Below are 25,194 nucleotides of genomic sequence, written 5' to 3' on the forward strand. Positions count from 1 at the left end.
TGCATGTTAATGACAACTGTCATTAAGTGTCATTCGCTCAATAATGTCATTTTTAATGCAAAGATGACATTGTTTGAGATGTCTTTGTTATGACAACTTGACATAAACCAAGACAACATAACCTGTCATAAATATGCCATGAACATGATGTAGCAGATCAATCATCAAACTTAAGAAACTACTTATCTTTATGGGTTAACATTACATTATATTACTGACCACTTTTTTCCCCCAGTGGTACAAATTGAATGTGTCATTAAAATGTCATTAAGTAATAATACTCTGTCAAATAGTTTTACAACTTTTATAACAGTGTCATGAATATTTTTCTTGACCTCAACTACAGTGATACAAATTTAATTTGTCATTAAAATGTCATTAAGTGTTAATACTGTCAAATTATTTTATAACTAATACTGGAATACTGGAAAGAAAAGTGGTCAGAAATATATTCATGACACAGTTATAATGGCCTCATGACAGCCAATGTCAAAACCAACCACATGACAGTTTAATGTAATGTTAACCCATAAAGCTAAGTAGTTTCTTAAGTTTGATCATTAATCTGCTATGTCATGTTTATGACACATTTATGACAGGTTATGATGTATTGGTTTATGTCAAGTTGTCATAACAATGACATCTCAAACAATGTAATATTTGCATTAAAAATGTCATAATTGAGCGAATGACACATAATGACAGTTGTCATAAACATGCATAAAACCTCCTTCATATTCATGACATGTCATGCCATGATTATGAAGCTGTCATGTCAGTCTTATGCACACCCCTTCAAGTAAAGTGTTACCAATTATTTTTTAAATAAATAAATTTTTTGTGTCTCAGTCACATTTCATGTGTTTTGTGGTTGTTTAACACCAAAGAACACTGTGAAAAGATGTTTAACCCGTGTGGTTTTTAGGATGAACAAGTAAACAAGTCAATCACTTAGCTAATCACTTGCTGACACCTTGGGAATACTCTTCGTCTGCACAGGTTCTGTACGGTAACCATGATAATGCTCTACAAGGACAACATAGAGAAGAGAACAGGGGCTTGTTTCAATAAGAGCCTGAGATGGGAAACTCTGAGTTTTCGGTTTCAGAACAACTGCATAGAGTTAGTTTAATCGACTCTGAGTAGGTTGACTCCGAGTTAAGTGCGTGCACGATGACTATGAAAAGTCATGCTCAATGGACCTCCGAAATTACGATTCACCATGGCAACAGCACCCGACAAAAAGACGTCTGCATACTTCCGAGTCAATACTCAAGTATAATTCTCAATCACTGTTATATTATCAGGTGAAAACTGACAGAAAGGTAAGTTATTTAACTAATACTCATATTCATGCTATCAAAAAACAAAACAAACAAAAAAACGTGACAGCAACTAAAAATGAACATTAAAACCATAATTCAATCAGTTAAACCTTTAAAGGGGACATATCATGCTAAATCCTCTTTTTTAGCCCTTAAATGCATTTTGTTGTATATTTGGAGTGTTTAGAAGTACAGAAAAGTTGAAATTATTCTCTTCAGGTGCTTCATTGATATCTTTATATTCTGTTTTGGTCATATTTTTCAACCTGTTCCAATTTGTCTGTTCTCTATGACGTTTTTTGAACTATTACGTCACAGTATTTGCAGCGGAACTGCCAAATAAGGACATCGACTTCCGGCCCAACACTTCCAGCAATCCGCCATTTTTATTTCTCGCTGCAATTTTGTAGTCCAAGCTAAAGGATGCAGAAGTTACGAGAAGGTAAGTTAAAATGTTCGGTTGTTGGATGTAGTAACCCACACGCTTCATTACACCGTCTAATGTAGACGAACTGCCGTGCTTGTGACAGGGTGCATGTTTAACTGAAAGAACGAGCAGAGAGAGAGAGAGACACGGTCGCGCGCACGCGCACTCTCTCTCTTCGGAGCCAGGCAAAAGTGTAAACAAGACTTCACCGTCTCCAAACTAGACGCTGTCTTGCTCTCTCTCCCTCGCACATATTAATCAAAATAAATCGACACGGTGGTAAAAGGTCGGAAGACCAAAGTTTCATGTGTAAATACAGTAACACACCATTGCGATACATCCATCCATATGAAGACGTTGTTCTGCAGGTTCGTCGTCTTCATTTTCATCTCGCTCCGGCTCCGACTCTGGCTCGAACATGTAAGGCTGGATGGACAAGTCTTCCGTTGTTGACATTTTGTTAATAACGTGTGAATAAAACGTTTCTGTGCCGCTAGATAAGCGTATCTCTGCTATCAAACTACAAAAATGGCCGAACGGGGTGGAGTTGAACCGAGTGTCACCTCTGCAACCTGGAGAGGGGGCGGGGTATGAAGTGTCTCAATTGTATTTAAAGAGACTGCATCAAAACGAGTTGCTCTCAGACGCACATCAGAAAAGGGGTAGAAAAGGGGCCTGTGGAGCTATAATAATGAGGAATTCAGACCCAAGCATTGCAGTTCCGCTTTATATAGACCACAAATGTATGATTTATATGTAAAAAGGAACAATTTAAAAGCATGATATGTCTCCTTTAAGCATAAAAGGTTCATGGCTGTAGGCTACATGACTTTACAAACATTTGACATATTAAATAAATATAATTCAGTGTCTATTTCAATGTGCCACACATGTTTCCATGTTGTATAATGCTCTTTTCACATAATTAAATGTTCTCTAATCCAATCTGTTACATTTTTTTATTTGGCTAATGAAATTAACATTTAATAATTAATAATAATAATAATTCATTACATTTATATAGCGCTTTTCTCGGCACTCAAAGCGCTTTACATAGAAGGGGGGAATCTCCTCAACCACCACCAATGTGCAGCATCCACTTGGATGATGCGACGGCAGCCATATTGCGCCAGAACGCCCACCACACACCAGCTTACTGGTGGAGAGGAGACAGTGATGAAGCCAATCAGTATATGAGGATGATTAGGAGGCCGTGATGGACAGAGGCCAAGGGGCAAATTTGGCCAGGACACCGGGGTTACACCCCTACTCTTTCGAAAGACATCCTGGGATTTTTAATGACCACAGAGAGTCAGGACCTCGGTTTTACGTCTCATCCGAAGGACGGGTGGAGTAATTTGACTATTACTCCACCAACAGAGGCTGGACCTGCACCACCACTACCACTGATAGATGAAGAGGAGATACACAATACTGGAAGAATATTAAAATCCAACTGGAAAAATAATTACTGTTGCTTTTGTATTTGAAAGTAAAAAAAAAGATGACAAAATAAATTGTGAATAATTTGTGTATTTAACAGCTGTGGTGGTTACGGCATATATCTACCCTTCCATCTGGCATCCTCCCATTCCATACAGTAATCTGGTTCATTTTCGGAAGGTGCGATGATGGGATTATGTGTGTCATCAATACATCCGACCACACTGGAAATCCTAAAGGAAATTCTAATTATTAGGTTACTTCCAGAGGTCACAGCAAGATGTTATCAAGTGAATATAATTGATCAGATTGTCCTCATTTAAACCGATTTCTCCAACACTGACCTGCAATCCTGTGAAAATCCTCTTTGATGGATCTCACGGGTTTGTGTCGAGGAAACAACACAAAAACTCACAGAAAGTTTGTGTGAGCGAGGCACACTTTCCTTCCCGCTCTGATACAGTGGCCTTACTAATGTGCTCTGCATCTCTGATGTTATATAAATACATAAGAAAAACTCTGGGTTTACCGAAGAAAACCTGCTCCCGACCAGGTTAGGTTCACAGAGTAAGTTACCATGGTAACTGACTCGGAGTATAAGTTACCTCTCTTTCAGAAACGGGCTTGACTTACTCTGCTTTCTCGGGTTTGACATACCTCCCATTCTGAAACAGAAAACCCAGAGTTTCCCCCATTTCAGGGTTAACATACTCAGAGTTTTCACTTAGCCTCCTTTCTGAAACAGGCCCCAGGACATGTAGGCGTATGTAAACGTATGCATAATAAAAGGGTTTTCAAAAGTTATTGGCACTGTAAGTGTGTAAACAGGCAATCATGAACAAGCTCATCTGTTTTAGCTGAATTTGAGCATCATGGTATATTTATTTGACCTTGCTAATCTTATAAAATGCATAATATAATTTTAATATGAAAGCTAGGAAAAGACGGGAACTGATTTATACACCCACTAAAAATCAAAAAGCACAATTTGATTGCAAACGCCACTTGGTTTGATTTTTATTTTATTTTTTTATACTTTTTTTTTTGAAAAAAGTCTCTTATTCTCACGAATACTGCTTTTTTGATAACACATACAAACAGTAATACTGTGAAATATTATTACAGTTTGAAATAACTGTTATCTATTTTATTATATTTTAAAATGTAATTTGTTCCTGTGATGCAAAGCTGAATTTTCAGCATTATTAGTCTAGTCTTCAGTGTCACATGATCCTTCAGAAATCATTCTAATATGCTGATATAGTGCTCAAGGAACATTTTTATTTGTATCAATGTAGAATGTGATGCATGTTTTCAGGATCTTTTAATAAAAGTAAAAAAAAATTATTAAAAAAAAATTAGTGACCCCATTCTGTTTATTAACTTAAATAAATTAAAGTTTTATTTTAAAACAAGCACTAATGCTTATTTTTGTTCAAGATTTGGTCATTGCATTTGAACAAATACTCAAAGCATACCATGAATAATTTCAGATTTATTGAGTAACAAGTGTAATACAATTAGTTAATTACAATTAGATGAAAACAGATACATTGTGGTTACATTAGTAGTGTTTTTAATAATTTAATTGCCATATGAGGTTTTTTCAGTATTCAAAACAATAGCATCATAAAAAAGTGTTATGATAACTGGAAACCTTGACTAATGGCTGAATTTTCAGACACATGAGAACCAGAAACCGTGAACAACAAAAGATAAAATGTAGCGATGATAGACTTATGTGTCCTCTGGAGGGTAAATACTCTTGCTGGTGGTCTAGTTGATTTGAACAATTCCATCAATCCATTTGCGAAAATAAGAGACACGGGTGTAAACTATTGGAACGTCAACATTGCAGTCTGTTTTGCCCCAGGACACGATGCCCACCTGATACCAAACACCTGAACTCTCACAAATCAGAGGACCACCAGAATCACCCTGTAGTTGACAGACAGACATCAGTGATTAACATTGTGACAATGTTAACATTATTTGTTTTTCAAATATTGAAATGGATAGTTTGTGAGTTTGTGAATCTGTCTTCATATACCTGGCAAGATGAGGCTCCAGAGGCTCCAGCACAGATCATGGCATCAGTGATTTTTTTCTGACCAAATTCTTGCCTACACTGAGTCTGACTCACTATCGGCAAGGTCGCCTGCTGCAAGAACCGAGGAGTCACTATAAGAAAAAGAATAATGTGAGACAGTAAGTGTATGAATGGTTGAGTAAGGATCAATTGCTGTTTTTTTATTTATTTACTACACAATTGAAAATGTACAGGTGAGAAGAATTGCAGACTTACTCTCGGTTCTGGTTTTGCCCCAGCCAGTGGTGACACAAAGAGTCCCAGGGAGGATGCTGGTGGAGGAGCTAGGCAGACATATAGGAGAGACACTGGACGTCATCTGTACCGGACTGGACAATTTCAGCAGTGTAATATCATTGTTGAATTTGGTCTGTTTGTTGAAATCGGGATGGGTGATGGCCTATAAGTGTAATGTAGCAAGTTTTTAAGAAATTAATACATACAGCAAGGACACATTCATTTGATCAGAAGTGACAATAAATACATTTATAATGCAACAAAAGTTTGTATTTCAAATAACTACTGCTCTTTTGAACGTTCTATTCATCAAAGAATTCTGAAAAAAAAAAATCTGAATCTTAATCATGGTTAAGCAACACAAAACTATTATATTAAACTGAAATAATATTCAACAATCTTATTGTTTTTACTAAATTTTTTATCATATAAATGAAGCCTGGAAGATACTTTAACTTTGAAATGATAGTGCAATTTAAAGATTTAAAACTTCTGTGTTAATGTAATAATCACATTACAGTTTTTCTCAGTCGCTTTGGTGCATTTCTCACATCACTATTTACATTTGCACAACAGTTAGTTCAACCTCCACAACATTTAGTCATTTGTGCACATCATAGTAGCAGTTTCTCATTCCTTCCAACAAATTGCAAATGCTTTTGGACATGCATCAATTGCTTTCATACAACTCTCTGCTGTTTTATAACATTATCATTTGCTTATGTCATGTCAGTCAAAATTAACTATACTTGTTAATGCTGAATAGTCATTCCATATAAAACTAATAGTCCTCATTTCATTTGTTTGAGTCATTACATACAAAAATGTTGAACTAGTTGTCAAAATCTGTCAAGCTAATTTTACAAATTTTTTTCTGCAAATGTCTCCTAAATTGAACAATTTCTCTCAGGTGAATCTCAGCTTTCACTGATGAGAAGGGGTGTGTGAAGCATTAGTTGCAACCAATGTTCAGTTCCAATATGTACTGCAATATTGTTTACAGTTGTGCACAGCTCTTCCCAAAGGGAGTTTATGTTTCTTGTAAATAAGGGTGTATTTTTTTCTTCTGCACAATGCTGTGAACAAATTAGAATTGCAAAGAGCATATGCAGTAAAAATGTGAAACATTTCTTGTACTCAGTTACCTAACTAAATACAGTAATGTGTAACTTTACTGTATTTTTCAAATGGCTGTGCAAATAGTATATAGTGCTGTCTTGAGCATTTTCAGGTAGTGTCACCAAGATCTGACTTTTTTGCATTGGAAAACATTTACAGAGTAAACTATCATAATGAAAACATGACAAAGCCATTTGACTATCTTGTTCATAAACAATGGTGTCAGGACTTTTCATCTTGATGACACTGACACTTTCATTGACATGAATACTTGCTTTTGAGGAATGAGCTATCCATTTTGAGCAAGTGACACGCTTTTGCAGGTTATCAACTAGGTTTTGCAGTTTGTACTAATTGTTTTGAGAACTGCATTAACTGTTGTGCAAATGTAATAGTGATGTGAGAAATGCACCAAAGCGACTGAGAAAAACTGTAGAGATAATACCTTGGCAATTTTCTTGATCTGAATAAGTTCCTTATTGGAGCCACGGTCACTCTGTCCAAGGACAACATAATGATTTCCAGGCCTAGAAAGACAGTGGGAAAAGGAAAAGCAGGACAAGTTGAGAACGTTTTTATTTTATCAAAATCTGAATACCTGGATAGAATGATAGAATACATGATTGAACAATGGATAGAACAATAGATAGATAGAACAATAGATAGATAGATAGATAGATAGATAGATAGATAGATAGATAGATAGATAGATAGATAGATAGATAGATAGATAGATAGATAGATAGATAGATAGATAGAATGACAGACAGATAGACAGACAGACAGATAGATATATAGAATGTCAGACAGATAGATAGACAGATAGATAGACAGATAGATAGATAAAGAAACAATGAATAGCTACTTACTGAACTGAACAGTGGGCAGCAGTGAGGACCCAATAATTGTTGATCAGGGAACCACCACAGAAGTGCTCACCTCTGGAATTCTGGTTCAAATATAAAGAACTTCATGAGTACATGATTAAACAGAGAATGAGGCCCACGATCATTATAATATGATAATATATTAGGAGTGGATCCATTAATAAAAACATTAAAAAACATCTTGCTTTGGAAAATATGATTATGTTTTTAGAACTTGTAACACTACCTGGATAGAGACCTGCCAGGGCCAAAGGTTTGCTACCATAACATTATTTCCCCCAGCTATTTTTCTGGCCAAATTTTCCTCAGTTTTACTCAAAGCAGCACCATCCAACGGCTGCAATTGAGGCACTCCACATCCTGTAAGCAAAGATCATAAAAAGACTAATAAGAAAAGTATCACTAAACATGTTATGTTTAGTTTTCTACAGTACAATGACATATATATATATATATATATATATATATATATATATATATATATATATATATATATATATATATATATATATATATATATATATATATATATATATATATATATATATGAAGAGTTCAGATGCAAAAGCCTCTAGGTGCCATCTGAAATGTTCTTAGAATGATCATTTTTATCAAGCTAGTATATTTAAGTTCAATAATTTCACTTAAATGGCAATGCAAATGACCTATTAATTGTCATTTAAGTGAAATTACTTAACTTAAATATACAAGCTTTATAAAAAATTATCATTCTAGAAGAAAACTTCAGATGGCACTTAGAGGCTTTTGCATCTGAACTCTTCATATATATATATATATATATATATATATATATATATATATATATATATATACATTTAAAAGTAAAATGTGTTGCCTTTTATCCTAATAAAAACTCACCTAGAGTGGAAGCCACCAAAGCAAACAAGCTAAAGATCCAGATCATGTTGTTGACAAGTGCCTTGTGTCTTGCTATTGTTTGCTATTAGGTCTCTCTCTGGATTTATATTCTCTCTAGCATCTGTTAAATTTCACAATTCATACAGGTGCTTTCATGCAGGAGGAGCTCAGGAATGTTTGTATCTGTCATATGAGGAAAAGAACAATATTATTTTGACGGCAATAGCCGAGCCAACCAAACAAAAACAAAGGGATATTCTGAAAGCAAAAACATGAGACAAGATATTCAGGAAAGAATATGCTTTATTTGTATTGAGTCATACAGGATACGCTAAAACAAATGAATTGTAAAAGCAGATGTGTAAAAACCTCTCCCTGTGGAATAATTATGAGTAATGAGTATAACGGCTAAATGAACAAGTTACAAGGCCTCACCTAGGCATTTTGTTGTAATTGTAGCATGACTAACCTTGTAAACACTGAATAATAGCTTACAGACAGAATAACAGATTTCCAAATATGATGCCAACATAGGCTAATATGTTAAAGCTGTTTTGTAAGTGCCATATTGCTTTGGTCATAAGCTATAAGTTGGTCTTATGTGGCACATCAATGTTAGTAAACACTAGTTAACATGAAGCCTGTTTGAAATGCAGCAAGTTGACAAAAATCTGATTTTGATTTGGTTTCTTATATGTGAGCCTGGATGTTCTGGTGTCCAGATTAGTCCACTTCCTCAATGGTAGGACCAGAAGAGGAACCACTTCCTGCCCCTCCAGGAAATCCCCCAGGCATTCCACCCGGCATTCCTCCCGGCATGCCACCTGCGCCCTGATAGAGCTTGGTGATAATGGGGTTGCACACTTTTTCCAGCTCCTTCTGTTGGTGCTCGTACTCATCCTTTTCTGCAGTCTGCGGTACAAGACATAAGAAAAGTCTCGGAAGATGCTCTTTGTTCTGTGAGGTGACTCTTAATGCAGCATTTCCCAACACTTATACTAGAAGCACACCAACAGTTGGGTTCAATGGGGTTACAGGCACACCTTAAGAAAAATGTGCTTTACTACTCCCATAGTGTGTTATTGCAGAAAAAAATACATATGTTTTTATTGAACATTGATGGAGCAACAGATTTTGTGTGAAAATAAATCAGAAATGTATGAGGTGGTAAGGAGGGCCTTTTATCCCACACACAGGGTAAAAGGCTCACCAGCATGGGGCAAACGGCACACAATATTGATACAAATACTTAATATATTTAGAATAATATCAAAGTTAATACTTGTTCAAAATAATACTTGTAGTTAATACTTGTATTTTCTGTTTATTTTGATAATTAAAATAATGTATTTCGTTCAATAAATATACTGTCATTACGTTCATTTTAAAAATACAGAAACAAAATTATTTAAAAAAGTTAAGATTCTATAGGCATTGAATGAGATACCCTAATAATTTAATATAGCTTGACAGTAGTAATAATTAATATGATATTTTATGATATGAAATGATTCATATATTTTCAAATATGATGGTTTCATTATAAATATGGTGATTATCTCTTAATGTCTTAAATTAACATATGATATTGTCTATCTAAATATAATCATGTCATGTCAACAAATGGAAAAGTCAGTCGGCAGTTTATTGTCATGTTAATTTTTTTTGCATATAGCCAATCATGGGGTGCCTTTTAGCCTAAATACCATACTTTTACATATTCTTCCAATATTGAAAAACTGTTGCTTTAATTACCTTGAAGAAAACTAAAAAACATTAATAATACCGTTGTCTCAAAATATAGTCAATAATGTTATCGATTTGTCATTTAAACCAACAACATTTTAAAAAACATTAAATATTAGATCAAAGTAGCGGCGAAAAAACTTTGCGTTGCTGTCTGTGATTGTGTGATCAGCCAAATTTCCTTGTGCATCGTCAAATGTGTTTGTTAAGAAAAGTGCTAAGGGCACTAAATGCATTTTTGTGCCATCTAGAAGTGTAAAGTCAAATGTGCCTTTTCCCCCAGTGCACCTTTAGCCCCGTTGTATACCCTTCATATTTATTTTAACATTTCCTAATTAAACTCACTTGATTCAACTCATCAGCTCATTAGTAGAGACTCCAAGACTAGAAATAGATTGGTAAGATATTTGAGACATCCAAAATGTGTACTGTTGGTGTACCTTTAGGAACAAGGTTGGTAAACACTTGAAATAGTTGAACACACACACACACATACACACCCCTAAAAAATGGAATCCTGGCTTATCTTGTTTTGTGTTTCACACTGCTTATAATTTACCCCGGATTTACAATTTACACTGCACATTCCTAAACACTGGGTTAACATTCTTATTTACATATTTACAAGCGGTGTCAATGAAGGCAGAACGTGACCTGTTTACATTAAGGCATTAGCATTTCGCAACCTCATATTATATATTGCTGACTTTACCATCAAGTTTTTTTTTTAATGGACTTTTCCGACTAATAAGGTAAGAATAATGTGGTTTCTTTGTTACTTCAATTTACATGCTTTTCATCACCATTTTAATTTTTTCTCCTCAAACACCGAAACTACTGTTTATGGATATATGGATATATGGATATATGGAACAATGGATTTAATAGTATATACCAGTATTTATACAACAGTTTATACAAATGTTTCTATCATTGTCCAAAGCACATAAATATGAGGCACATCATTGGGTATCTATTGCTAAGCATCGCCATAACATTTTGGCACCACAATGCAGAGCAGGGTTTCATAATCTGGGTAAACCCTGCTTCTAAATAATGATTTTCTACCTGGGGTTAGAAGCGGGGTTTAGAACGATGATAACCCACAATAATCAATCACAATGTAAAAGGTCATTTTTTGGGGGGTGAAACACTCACACATATAGATTTCACTTCTTCAAGGTGAGATATCAAATAAATATCCTTCAATTATATAATCATAACTGAAAAAGGGATAGCCTTAATCCTGTAAACAAGTGTGACCTGTAGATTGGCATGTAAGTTGTGCAGTTTAGGATCTTCCCTACCTGGTTCCTGTCCAGCCAGGCTATGACCTCATTGCATTTGTCAGTAATATTTTTTTTGTCCTCTGCACTGATCTTGTCCTGCAGCTTGTCATCCTCCACAGTGCTCTTCATGTTAAAGGCCATGGACTCTAAAGTGTTCTTGGCGGTGACCTTCTCCTTCTGAGCTTCATCCTCTGCTTTGTATTGGTCAGCCTCTTGTACCATACGTTCAATGTCTTCCTTGCTCAAACGACCTGAAAGAAGCAGAAGAGATTAGCGGGAAACTAACGGTAAAAACTAAGACCATTTTTGAACTTCAGAGTTCTCTGGAATTAATGAGTATAAAGTCTTCAGGGCTGCCAACTTTTGAGTTTAGCTTGGAGTGAGATTTTTGTTGGGGGGGGGGGGGGGGGGGGGGGGGGGGGATATTGCATCACAATAAGTGTAATTATGATTGTCAAAACATTTGGTAACTAAATAGAATTTTATGAAGTTTAGTGACAACATGTTACAATGTTTACATTGTACAATGGCTGGTAGGATACAGTTTTTATTATTGCTTGACAAAAATGTCAAGATTTCAGTTCCATTCTTGTGATTTGATTCCGATTTTGATTCAATATTGACTACTTTGGATACATGTTTATTTAAAATTTTATTTAAAAAAACAATCTCACCTAATGCTGTAAACATAGAGGGCCCAATCTGCTGGTATTATTAAAGGTTAAAAATAACAAATGAAATTAAATATAATGCAGTTTTTGTTATAATAACAATTATTTAATGACATAAGTAAAAATATAATAAATATGTAATATAGTGCTCAGCAAAATCTCCTCTCTAGCTATTTTTTCTATTCAATTAACAAGCTATGGTCATTAAATGGCTTTCCTGAGGTAAACGTAACGTTATGTGACATAATTGTTCTCCTGCTATTATATATTGACCTCTTTCCGTGGTTGAAAAACACGAATTGGTCGATATTATGTATACTTTCGGTAAGTTGTACTGCATCTTTAAATAAAAAAGTAACAGATGATGGGTTCACGTGCACTTGAACTGAGGCGCAGCGATCTGTCACGTCACATTTACAAGCGCCAAACGTATTTTTGTCTGAATTTCGTAGTAAAATTGACGGAATCTAAGAGCTGATAATTAGTTTAATATTAAAAGTACCTCTTTGCTCCGCAATTTTTCTGTGCGTGAGAAAATGGATGTGTGGCGTGAGAGCGTGTGAAAAGTGTCAATTGCGTGAGTCTCACGCTCAATGCGTGAGAGTTGGCAGCCCTGAAAAAAGTCAACACTTTATCCAAGGTCAGAACAATTTATTCTACCTTTGTCATTAGTAATCGTGATCTTGTTTTCTTTGCCAGTGCTTTTGTCCACTGCGGATACATTGAGAATGCCATTGGCGTCAATGTCGAAGGTAACTTCAATCTGTGGCACACCACGAGGAGCGGGAGGGATGCCTGTCAACTCAAATTTTCCAAGAAGGTTGTTGTCCTTTGTCATGGCTCTCTCTCCTTCATATACCTAGGGGTTAGAAAATCAAAATGACTAAAACAGGCTCTTATTGGTTACAAATGCCTCAATGGCTTTTGGAAGAACTGTTGTCAACATCTTAATTGTTTCAAGGACCTTCCTGAGTAGTCCAGCATTGTTGGTCAACAGCATATGTTATGTTTTGGACGTTGGTTTATTTGGTGCCCTTACAAGGCTTTTTAACAAGCTTTTCCAGCAAGCCTTTCTTGGTCAGACAGTTTCATTAGAAGGCCATACTGGTTGACTATAATTCTTTGCTGGTGAACAGCATGACTATAATGGTCCACCAGCTGGAAGTGTACCAACCCTTAGGAAAAAGAAGGTATAATTATAATAAAAAGGTATAATTTCAGTATACTTTTTATGTATATCTCAGGAATATACTTAAAATTGCACTTAAGTATACTTATACTGATACTTATACTTATACAGACAGAAAAGTCTAAGTATATTTGACCTATACTCAATCTTTTGATCGAGATTTTTGTGTAGGCTAATCCACTGGTAGTGTACATATGAATTTACTTCAAAACTACTTCACTCTTTCCCCGCCATTGACTGAATTGTCCCATATAGGTATAGCTGCAGACCGGAGATCTCCAAAATGGGGCGTGAACTCCAAAAGTGGGCAGAACCTCCAAAAGGGGGCAGGGTCTCCATTCACAAAGACTTGCACCATAGGCTCTGGATCACACATACATGTCATGTGCCTGTCTGTCAATAGGAGGAAGCCCCCACCCCGATTTGGAGATCCCCTTTTCAAATTTCCAGCTATCCATGTTTTCACTGTTATTAATTAGGGGGCGCTATTACGCATATGGCAAGCCGTTTTAACATTAATCATTTAAACCGACTAGTCTCTATTTTCATGCTACTAGTACTTATTTTTTAGATACTAGTATCTATTCCATTAAGTACTAGTACTTATTCATTAGCTACTAGTGCTTATTCTTTAGGTACTAGTGCCTATTCTTTAGATACTAGTGCTTATTCTTTAGATCCTAGTTCTTATTTATTAGATACTAGTACTTATTCCAATAGTGACTAGTTCTTATTTATTAGATACTAGTACTTTTTCATTAGATACTAGTTCTTATTTATTAGATACTAGTACTTATACATTAGTTACTAGTACTTATTATTAGATACTAGTACTTATTCATTAGATACTAGTACCTATTAAATAGATACTAGTACTTATTCATTAGATACTAGTACTTATTTCAATAGTGACTAGTAACTATTATTTTGTTACTAGTAACAAATACATTTTTTTGACATTGACTTCTATGGGGATCTGTCATTCGGATATCAACTATTCAGTTCTGACTAGTATGTAATCCATTTGTGACTAGTACATATATATTAGATACTAGTAGTTATTTATTAGGTACTAGTACTTATTTTTTAGATACTAGTACCTATTAATTAGATACTAGTATGCATTCAATAAATACTAGTACTAAGTCATTAGATACTAGTACCTATTAAATAGATACAAGTACTTATTCATTAGATACAAGTACTTATTCTTTAGATACTAGTACTTATTCATTCGATACTAGTACCTATTAATTAGATACTAGTACTTATTCATTAGATACTAGTACTTATTCATTAGATACTAGTACTTATTCAATAGATACTAGTACTTATTTATTAGACACTAGTATATTTTGTAATTGTTACTAGTAACTATTCTTATTTTACTAGTCACAACTGCTTTTTTACTCGTCTTATGTTATGACTAGTCAGAACGGCCACTGGAGAGTTCAATTAAAAATCTTACTAGTAAAATAAAAAAATCTTACTAGTAACATTTGGAATAAATTCTAGTATCTAATAAATAGGTACTAGTATCTATTTAATAGGTACTAGTAGCTAATTAATAAGTACTAGTATCTAATTAATAGGTACTAGTATCTAATAAGTACTCGTATCTAATGAATAAGTACTAGTATCTATTGAATAAGTACTAGTAGCTAATGAATAAGTACTAGTATCTATTTAATAGGTACTAGTATCTATTTAATAGGTACTAGTATCTAATGACTTAGTACTAGTATTTATTGAATAAATACTAGCATCTGGAAATAGGTACTAGTATCTAAAAAATAAGTACTAGTACCTAATGAATAACTACTAGTATCTAATAAATATGTACTAGTCACAATTGGAATACATACTAGTCAGAACTGAATAGTTGATATCTGAATGACAGATCCCCATAGAAAAAAAATGTATTTGTTACTAGTAACAAAAGAATAGTTACTAGTCACTATTGAAATAAGTACTAGTATCCAATGAATAAGTACTAGTATCTAATGAATAAGTATTAGTATCTAAAGAATAAGTACTAGTATCTAATAATAAGTACTAGTAACTAATGAATAAGTACTAGTATCTAATAAATAAGAACTAGTAACTAATGAATAAATACTAGTATCTAATAAATAGGAACTAGTCACTATTGGAATAAGTACTAGTATCTAATAAATAAGAACTAGTATCTAATGAATAAGTACTAGTATATTTAAAAAGGTACTAGTACCTAAAGAATAAGCACTAGTATCTAAAGAATAGGCACTAGTACCTAAAGAATAAGCACTAGTAGCTAATGAATAAGTACTAGTACTTAATGGAATAGATACTAGTATCTAAAAAATAAGTACTAGTAGCATGAAAATAGAGACTAGTCGGTTTAAATGATTAAATGTTAAAACGGCTTGCCATATACGCATCTGAAAATAGTACAGAATATCCAGATCAAAACACAAGTGAAGAAGCAGAAACAAGTTGTAAAAGATTGCTTACACGAATGTAAAATAATGCGGTCATAAAACATTAAACAGCATATAAGTTCAAAACTGTCTAACGTTACCGAATGACACAGCAAGGGTTAACAACTGTGAATCTTTTGGGGGTGTTGATGGACTCGATCTCCATCTGTGTTTTGATCATCGTTCTGAAACCGATCCGGACATGGTCTTTGACAAAAATGTGATTTTCTCAGCTTTTTGTTCAACGTGAAACTTACCCACATTCAAGTGTTGATTTAAAAAAAGTATGCATGAAGATAGAATAAAATGTTTTTAAAATGAGTTAAAGTGCAGTTAAAGGTATATTTCAAGTATAAAAAATTTAAATCTAAATAGGAATATAGTAGTATACTTAAAGTGCAAAAATTATTTATAAAAAGTAAACTATAAGTATGATGCAATGTTCACTTAAAGGGGTGGTATAATGCCCTTTTCACAAGATGTAAAATAAGTCTTTGATGTCCCCAGAGTGTGTATGTGAAGTTTTAGCTCAAAATACCCCACAGATATTTTCAGGGCCGGCCCGAGGCATAAGCGAACTAAGCGGCTGCTTGGGGCCCCCTCGCCATCAGGGGGCCCCCAATCGATTTTTTTTTTTTTTTTTTTTTTTTTTTACATATTAATTAACTTAAACAAGTGACATAAATGAATGAAAGGATTAATAATTCAAGACAAGAAAATTCTGATTTCATGATCAATATACCTGCCTACAACTACTGCTGTGTCTGTCAGTGTTTGAGTCATGCGCATAACCTCGCGTGCATAGACAATTTGTGCGCAAAGTCACGGTAATGTTAAGCCATGTCACAAAAATTTGATTTTATCAATGATTTATCCTTTAAATGTAATGATATTCAGAACAGAACAAGAATAAAAAAATGACAATAAACAAGCCAAAACGAAATAATTTAAAGCGAAAGTGAAAGTAAGCGGCGTTGTGCTCACGTATCTCTCTCATTAGAATCAAAATGTTTCAACATTCGCGATGGATTTGGATGATAAACTATTCTTTATCATAGGCTTTGTACTTCACTCACGTTCCAATATCGACGGAAAAAATCATCCTCTTCACACGCGCAAAAATGTGCTTGGAAACATCACAGTGGAAGATTACAAAGCTGGAATATGTTGTGTGTGTGTGTGTATGTGTGTGTGTGTGTGTGTGTGTGAGTCGCGGGCGCGATCGAACAGTGGAAACATAAAAACTCCGTCATGTTCATACAAGACATCATTCAAACTGCAAAGTGTTGCAAAACGTTGGAGGATATTTTGCAAATAATTTTTTTTTATATGTTTTGTGACAGTTTGTTTTCAGAAGTTTCCAAGAGTTAGTAAAAGAGTAAAGAAAAAGTTAAAACTTTTTAAAGTATCTATTTTTTATTAAGTATTTATTTTGTATTAATACATAACCTCATTGTATTAATTTATAATGTAACATTATAGCGTGACATTGTGTCAATAATCGTCAAGCACAGGTGACTCTGTGTGGTGGGAGGGGGCCCCCAAATCAAATTCTGCTTAGGGCCCCCAAAAGGCTCGGGCCGGCACTGGATATTTTTATATAGCATGTTAAAGTTGTCACTTTTTGAGGGTGAGCAAAAACGCACCATTTTTGTGTCTGTTCCTTTAAATGCAAATGAGCTTCTGCTCCCGGCACAGAGGGCGGAGCTACAATAGCCTGTGTCCTTTTACCTCACACAGCACTGGAAATTTCAAAAACCTTTAGCCTTTTATGTTCAAACCGAAGTCAGAAAGATGGAGAGACTCAAGAAGAAGTGACAACATGTAGACAACATTTCTGAATGGTTAGTTGGTGAATTTATGTAGCTTCTGTGTAGTTATCTTCTAGTCATTGATTAGCATATTCTGTCTTGATAATCTATAAACTGCGTTCCCCGGGGCGGGTTTATGTAAATTTTAGGGTTAGTGATGTCACTAACCCAGGAGGAATGTTGTGTAGTCCCTACCAGCCTTTTGTTGTAGTCCTTAAAAAGCAATTTCTTTAAAAGAAAATATCTCCCTTTGCTTTGAACTTTGAGCGTTGTAACTTTGCAGATGTTGTTTATGCTCAAACTGCAACATTACACACTAAATAAAGTTAGAAAAGTGAAATCATATTCAACCACCCCTTTAAAGAAAATGTACAAGTATACTTGCAGTATAATACTAAACTAGTAGTTTACTGAGGGTATACATCAGTGTACTTTCATAAACTAAAAAAAATACAACAAGTTTGACTTTTAAACTGTCAGTATACCTATAAGTTGTGTACTCAAAGTTTACTTCTGGTACACTTGAAGTATACTTAAAATTATTATTTTATACACTGAAGAGAGGGCCAATTTAGTCCCAAGTAGTACTGAAACAGTATGCTACAATTATATGTCTAGTTCATTAATATTAGAGTATTACATAAAATGTGCTTAATAATAGTATATTTAATAAAATGAACTTGAAGTATACTTATATATTATATCTTATATCCTTATATATTCTATTATTATTTTGTAAGAGAGACTTGGAAATGGATGTTCATGCTGATTCGACCTGGGATTTTTAAAAGGGGAGGAAGACCAAGTATGTATGGGTACAACAACCCCTTTGATTTACCTGGATCAGTACACCGGGCTGGTTGTCTGAGTAAGTGGTGAAGGTCTGGGTTTGCTTGGTGGGAATGGTGGTGTTCCTCTTAATTAACACAGTCATGACACCACCAGCCGTCTCAATGCCCAGAGAGAGAGGAGTGACATCCAACAGCAAAAGGTCTTGGACATTCTCAGATTTATCACCTGCTAAGATGGCTGCCTGGACAGCTAGGTGGGATTTGAGGAAAGATTAGTATGTCAAAAAGCAAAAGTGTTTACTAATTCATCTATAGTGGAAATCAACCCTCTTACCAGCTCCATAAGCTACTGCTTCATCAGGATTGATGCTTTTGTTAAGATCCCGGCCGTTAAACAAGTCCTGAAGCAGTTTTTGGATCTTGGGAATGCGAGTGGAGCCACCAACCAGCACAATGTCATGGATCTGCGCCTTGTCCATCTTGGCATCCCGAAGAGACTTTTCCACCGGCTCCAGCGTACCACGGAACAGGTCGGCGTTGAGCTCCTCAAAACGTGCTCTGGTGATGGAAGTGTAGAAGTCGGAACCTTCGAACAGAGAGTCGATCTCAATGCTGGCTTGCGTGCTGGAGGAAAGGGTGCGCTTGGCGCGCTCACATGCTGTCCTCAGGCGACGGACTGCACGTTTATTGCCGGTGATGTCTTTCTTGAACTTGCGCTTGAACTCGGCAATGAAGTGGTTGACCATTCGGTTGTCGAAATCCTCACCACCCAGATGGGTGTCACCTGCGGTAGACTTGACTTCAAAAATGCCATCCTCGATTGTTAGAATGGACACGTCAAATGTTCCACCACCCAAATCAAAGATGAGGACATTGCGCTCACCACCAACCTGTAGTGAATTGTGGCCGTAAAGCAGTAGTTTAACCCTCCTAACTCTTTAATGTTACTGCACCCAAAGTGCAAAGGTAAGACGCTGGACAACAAAAAAAGCCTACAAACAACTTCATCCAAACATCTTTACAACCAGTTAAGCATGTTTACTAGGGATGTGACGAGACCTCTTGCCTCCACTGTTGTTTTGTTGTTTTTATAAAAATAAAAAAACATTGTAAACTATTGTAAACGTCTGCTCTGCTCATCCAGCATGAGTTGCAGTCACACACAGTGCAACAGGAATCACAGTTCACTGATCGTGTGATGATAGCAGAGGATTCGTTGCGCAACAGAGCCTAAGCGTCTGATAAATATTGTATCTTGTAGAATGTGCGCTCAGCACCGCACTTCCTATACACAGAGTACGTGAAAACGCGAGCTCCTCCATGCGCACAAATTAGGCTGCATACAATAGCATGTCTCCCAATATCAAATCTATCTCTGGACTGTGTAGTTGTGGCTCTGGTCTCTGTTTTGGTCTCTCTTTGCACTTTTAATACTGAGAGAGTACTTTGATTACTTTGTTATTTATACAGGTTTTTTTTTTTTTTTTTTTTTGTGGAAAGGAGTTGAATTAGGAGGTAATGCACAGCCTAAATCAGAAGTTCTGGAAGCTCATAATTCATGTACAGTAAGGTATGAAGAGACTCGTGTTAAATCATACAGGAGAGAAGCCAGTCAGTTGTGTCTGATGAAAAACATTTTACAGTGCTTGTATATTGTCTTTCAATGCATATGATAATTCATACTCATAAAGTAGAACTGAAATGACATTCATTACAATATTATTACCGGTAGTTAAAACATTTCAAAAGGCCAGTCATGCATTTTGTCATTGAGGATTTCTCTAAAATATTGTGCAAAAATCTCGTCTTGTCTTGTTCTCGTGAACCATATCTCGTGTCTCGTCTCGTGAGATAAGTGTCTCATCACACCCCTAATGTTTACCAAGTTATATATAAAGCCCTGAACTGGTAAAGTATAGCTCAGGATGTCTGTATACCTTTTTGTCCAATCCATATGCAATAGCAGCCGCTGTTGGTTCATTGATAATACGAAGGACATTAAGGCCGGCAATGGTTCCAGCATCCTTGGTGGCCTGGCGCTGAGAGTCATTAAAGTACGCAGGCACAGTAATAACCGCATTTGACACAGCCTGAAATAACAAGAAGATCAAAATCAAGTCCATGTCTTACTCAGAGATGTTTTATTTTTTGCGTAAAAGATTATGTTGGCTTTGATTCTGCTAAACCCAGTGGCTTCTACCGGTAGATACTAGTGTATATAAAAAGTGCTTAGTGACTTTTTTGTAGAGGAGAGATTTTTGTGATTAATAAGGAAAGAGTATTTGCATTCTTTATGATTACAGTTCACTTTGTTCAATATATAAAGAAACAGTAGATGCTTTCAGGAAAATTTCTGTGTTTTTAAGCAACACAGGTTCATAAAAACAGCCTTGTTGACACTATCGATTGTGGCCAAGTTGACATCCTTCCTGGAACCAGTGTTATCTTCAAATATCTCTCAATAGTCGAGGTACATTTCAAACTTCAAAATGTTTTAGAGATTTCTGAACATAAAACGTGCGCTGCGGAACCAGATATTAATCTGTGGTGAATGTCTCAAAACCATTCTAACTGTAGACGTCAGTAAAAGATAAGATGCATAAAGCTGTGTTTGCAAAGCTTTGCACTTAATGTGCATGAGATATTAGTCTTCACAACAGTACTTGAGTTTCTCTGTTTTGGTTTGGTTTGGTTTTCTATAAAAGTATGTGATCAATTAAAGGCTTTACGTCCATTATAAATTTGGCAGGATTCTTTTTACTTTGTTGTACATGTTGCAAGATTCAGGGAAAGGCTTCAAATGTTGTACACACATTTTATCATGAATTTAATGACAATTTGATCTTTAGAGCGATATGTTCTATTTGCTTGGTCATCCATTTCCTGGATGCTTGAATGCACATTACATGTGAAGCAAAAGGGCCAGAAAGTGTCCTGAAATATGTAACAACCTAAATAGAAAAGATTTAAAAGCACCTAATTCCAATGTTTTTGCATAGTTCTATTCACCTTTCCCAGGTAAGCCTCAGAGATCTCCTTCATCTTAGTGAGGACCATAGAAGACACCTCTTCAGGATAGAAGGTCTTTATCTCCCCTTTGTACTCCACTTCCACCTTGGGCTTGCTACCATCATTGATCACCTTAAAGGGCCAGTGCTTCATGTCAGACTGAACCACTGGGTCATCAAAGCGTCGACCAATCAGGCGCTTGGCATCTGTTGAACAAATAAGATGCATGTAAAATGCACAATGGCAACAAACAAGCATTACTTTAAAACTGCTGCTGGTTTCTGCTGGGTTAGAAATGACTGGATTGCAGTTTTAGCATTATAATAACTACATTGCCATCTGATGGAGAATAGTAACATATACAAGTGTCAATGTCAATCTTTCATTTTTTTTCCTCATGTAAATCGCATCATGTTCTGGTAAATTATGTTATGGGCTGCCTTACCGAACACTGTGTTGGTGGGGTTCATGGCAACTTGGTTCTTGGCTGCGTCTCCGATCAGTCTTTCGGTGTCTGTGAAAGCGACATAGCTGGGGGTCGTTCTGTTCCCCTGGTCATTGGCGATGATCTCCACCTTTCCATGCTGGAAGATTCCCACACAGGAGTAGGTGGTGCCCAAATCAATACCCACTGCTGGACCTTTTGACATCCTGTCTGGACCGGATGACCAATGGTAATTTGAGTAAAATATCTGAATAAAGTATTTTTAGAATGACAGGGAAATAAAGTTTACTTTTTTGTATATGCAAGGTTATAAACAACAGCTAAAATGTGTTTATAAAAAAGAAAAGAAAAAAAAAGAATTCTGTCAAATTTTTTTTTTAAATAAGACAATGTACATGAGTAACCTGTCAATCATAAAAAAAACATTGGTCAATCTTTAAATATAGAGAATATGTATAGACTGACTGTGGCCTGTTTCTAGTTACATCCACATTATGCTGGCCTGTGCTGTCAGCTGCTTTAGAAAGCTCTAGATTGCCTGCTTGGCTGCATGCCATGACCAATACTGTGAGTGTGTGTTTGTGTGTGTGTGTGTGTGTGTGTGTGTGTGTGTGTGTGTGTGTGTGTGTGTGTGTGTGTGTGTGTGTGTGTGTGTGTGTGTGTGTGTGTGTGTGTGTGTGTGTGTGTGTGTGTGTGTGTGTGTGTGTGTGTGTGTGTGTGTGTGTGTGTGTGTGTGTAACAGCATGCTGTGAATTTCTGTCACGTCATACTGCTTACTCAACAATTAATTCTAATTAATTTTAAAGATAGAATATTGTCTTATTTATCTTTAAACATTATAAAATGCAAAACCAAAAAGGCCTTAAAGAGGTTGGTATACAAGAGCGACTGGAGGTTTTGCTCCTGCTTAACTCTTCAGAGCAAATCAAATTAAGGATTTTAGGAACATCTTCTGAGACGAAGATATAGGCCTGACAAAGACGCAGACTGTTTCTTAAAGGAAAGCTGATGTCATGAGACAAGAGCACATTGAAAGTTAAGAGACACAAGGGCCTAGTGCTGAAGGGGTCATGTGACCTACCATATCCACATGTTTTGCTGCGCCTGCATGTGTGGCAGATATTTTTATTTTTTATGTAAATTTTAGTTTCAGTTTTAGCCATTTCTGTCTGTGCTATATATATATATATATATATATATATTGCTTGTATTTTATATATAATTTGTATTAAACGTTTTATATATTTTAGTTTTTATATTTATTTACAGTAAATAATTATAGTGCTTTAAATTAAACTTAATTCAGTTTATTGCCTAGACAACATTTCTAATTTGTGTTTAGTTAAAGTTTATAAACTAAACATGATATGAATACATTGAGATTTTATTTTATTTCAGCTTATTTATTTCATCGATAATAACCCTATCTACAGTACACACACATTTTTTAAAGACTAAAACTTATAATAATAATAATGATAATAATTGTACTTGATTTAAATATACAAAATATTACAAATTAATTTGAATTTAAAATCTCCAGCATGCATGCATGCAAACTTCGATACTTAAAAAAAAAAAAAAAAAAAAAAAAATGCATTCTAGGATGCACCTAATAAAGTTTTAATTACCATACTACATTTGTGTTACAATTTGTATTGCTTTACTATTTTTCCAAAACATGAAAAGGGTAATAATAAAAAAAATGGGTAGGTGTGTCCATTTCAACTGTATGCCATACATAAATGCCTTTCTTCTTCTAGCACAGGGGTTTTCAACTGTTTCCTGTAGCTTCCCCAGAATTAATATTTTGTGGATGACAAATTTATATTCTTATCACAAAGTAAATAAGCTTGTTATTTTTTCTTCTGGGAATTCCTTCTGGTGTCTTTATATATTTTTGTTTAACGTGGGAGTTGATGGTTGGAAGCATAATCAGCCCAATTTGGTCTCGAACAACACAACTTTGTTTTAGCACTGTGTAAATCAAAAAAAAAAGAAAAAAAAAAAGAAGGAAAATATGAATGCAGAACTGACAAACCGGTCCATATCTAAAACAGACCGAACAGAAAACCAAGCCAAACTGCTTGCAATGCTTCAAAGAAAACTTTTACCTTACTGGAAAAGTTGTACTTGAGAGATAAAGAAGTGCAACGTGTGTCCGGTTCCCGGGGTCCGCCCTCGGCCAAAGCTCTGCTATAGCGTGTTCCTGGTGCCTTTTGCACTCCTGCACTGCTGGACTCAGAGGCAGAAGCCCTGGACTCTTCTGGTATATAGGGATTCCAGCTTGCAGTCACCTGACCCACAGGCAGAGAAAGTTCCAGGCTGCAGTTCTCATGTGCCAAACGCCTGCCATTCAGAGCAAGCACAGTGCAACCCGGTGCAACACCGAAGACACTGGTTTCCATTCATGGGGACATTCAGTCTTCATCAAGTATGACACAAACTCAATAAGTGCAGTGTCCTCACCTTTTTTATTTAGCAGATTTAAGCACTTTGAGATCTTTTCGTCGTGCTTTTTGCCTCAAAATGCCCAGTTGTGCTGTAGCATGCTAGATAAACACATGCTCTTACAAGATAAGTTCATCAGACAGTGTCAACCGAAACACTCACGAATAAGACTTTCTTGTAGGGATACGTCTGCTAAAAACAAAGTTACTCCAAAACAATGTATGTGCATATAACACTATGCAAATGTGATATTTTCCACTAATAGCATTCAAAATATTTAACAAATGGAGATGAATGATTTTATGAGCGGTTTTGAATTATAATTTATTTTGTATGAGGTTGGCCATTTTATTTCAACCTTGTTACCATCTGTAAATAGTTGAAAACCTCAATTTGTAAGATTAAATAATAAAAACATAAAAATGCATTTCAAATATTGGGCAAAGTGGTAGCAAATTTAGCCAAAATTAATATATATCATACAGTTTTGTAGAGTCTCTAGGAAAAATTCTCAAATAAATATTTTTCTTTAATTAATGGGAAATGTAAAATATTTGGATACACTTTATTTCAATGTTTTTCTCGGTGTTAGCAAATACTTTACATTTCTCATTAATGAAAGGAAAAATTCTCAAAGAAATATTTTCTTAAAATAACTTTGGAAAAAGGGACAATCCTGAGCTTGCTGAATATGGTCAAAACTACATTTGTAAATAAAATAAAAATCGAGACCATGTACTTGTCTTCCCATCATGCTTTAGAAAAAGTCAGTCACTGTGTGTCAGAATTTTAAGGAATTTTATGCATTTTGTAATAAATTATGTGGTAACATTGCTTCACTAATATTATGATTTTTGGTGCATACCCTATTCAAGGAAATTACCATGTATCATACCTCAGCTTTAACAGTAAAACTAGTTAGAGAAA

General features: G+C 35.3%; 2 protein-coding genes across 6 annotated transcripts; both read right to left on the bottom strand.

Moving 5' to 3' along the window:
• Window positions 1–4,670: 4,670 nt before the first annotated feature.
• On the bottom strand, window positions 4,671–8,560 carry LOC309505929 (chymotrypsin-like protease CTRL-1). The gene is made up of 7 exons (XM_082179403.1): window positions 8,407–8,560; window positions 7,754–7,887; window positions 7,510–7,589; window positions 7,086–7,167; window positions 5,501–5,684; window positions 5,246–5,376; window positions 4,671–5,133 (listed from the first exon to the last, which is right to left on the bottom strand). The coding sequence occupies exons 1-7, from the start codon at window positions 8,450–8,452 to the stop codon at window positions 4,972–4,974; spliced, it is 819 nt and encodes a 272-aa protein (XP_082035529.1). The 5' UTR covers window positions 8,453–8,560; the 3' UTR covers window positions 4,671–4,971.
• Window positions 8,561–8,691: 131 nt separating this feature from the next.
• hsc70 (heat shock cognate 70) lies at window positions 8,692–25,073 on the bottom strand. Of its 5 annotated transcripts, none has more exons than XM_082179396.1 (9): window positions 23,931–25,073; window positions 21,817–22,063; window positions 21,372–21,577; window positions 20,300–20,452; window positions 18,697–19,252; window positions 18,410–18,612; window positions 12,773–12,971; window positions 11,460–11,692; window positions 8,692–9,318 (listed from the first exon to the last, which is right to left on the bottom strand). In XM_082179396.1, the coding sequence occupies exons 1-9, from the start codon at window positions 24,222–24,224 to the stop codon at window positions 9,130–9,132; spliced, it is 2,280 nt and encodes a 759-aa protein (XP_082035522.1). In that variant the 5' UTR covers window positions 24,225–25,073; the 3' UTR covers window positions 8,692–9,129. The 5 variants fall into 5 exon arrangements, with proteins under 5 accessions (XP_082035522.1, XP_082035523.1, XP_082035524.1 ...); XM_082179397.1 differs by having other exon boundaries at window positions 21,817–22,026; window positions 23,936–24,760; XM_082179398.1 differs by having other exon boundaries at window positions 21,817–22,026; window positions 23,931–24,070.
• Window positions 25,074–25,194: the final 121 nt, after the last annotated feature.

This window comes from Leuciscus leuciscus (genome assembly GCF_965113295.1).
Source record: "Leuciscus leuciscus genome assembly, chromosome: 9".
In the NCBI taxonomy this organism is placed as follows: Eukaryota; Metazoa; Chordata; class Actinopteri; order Cypriniformes; family Leuciscidae; genus Leuciscus; species Leuciscus leuciscus.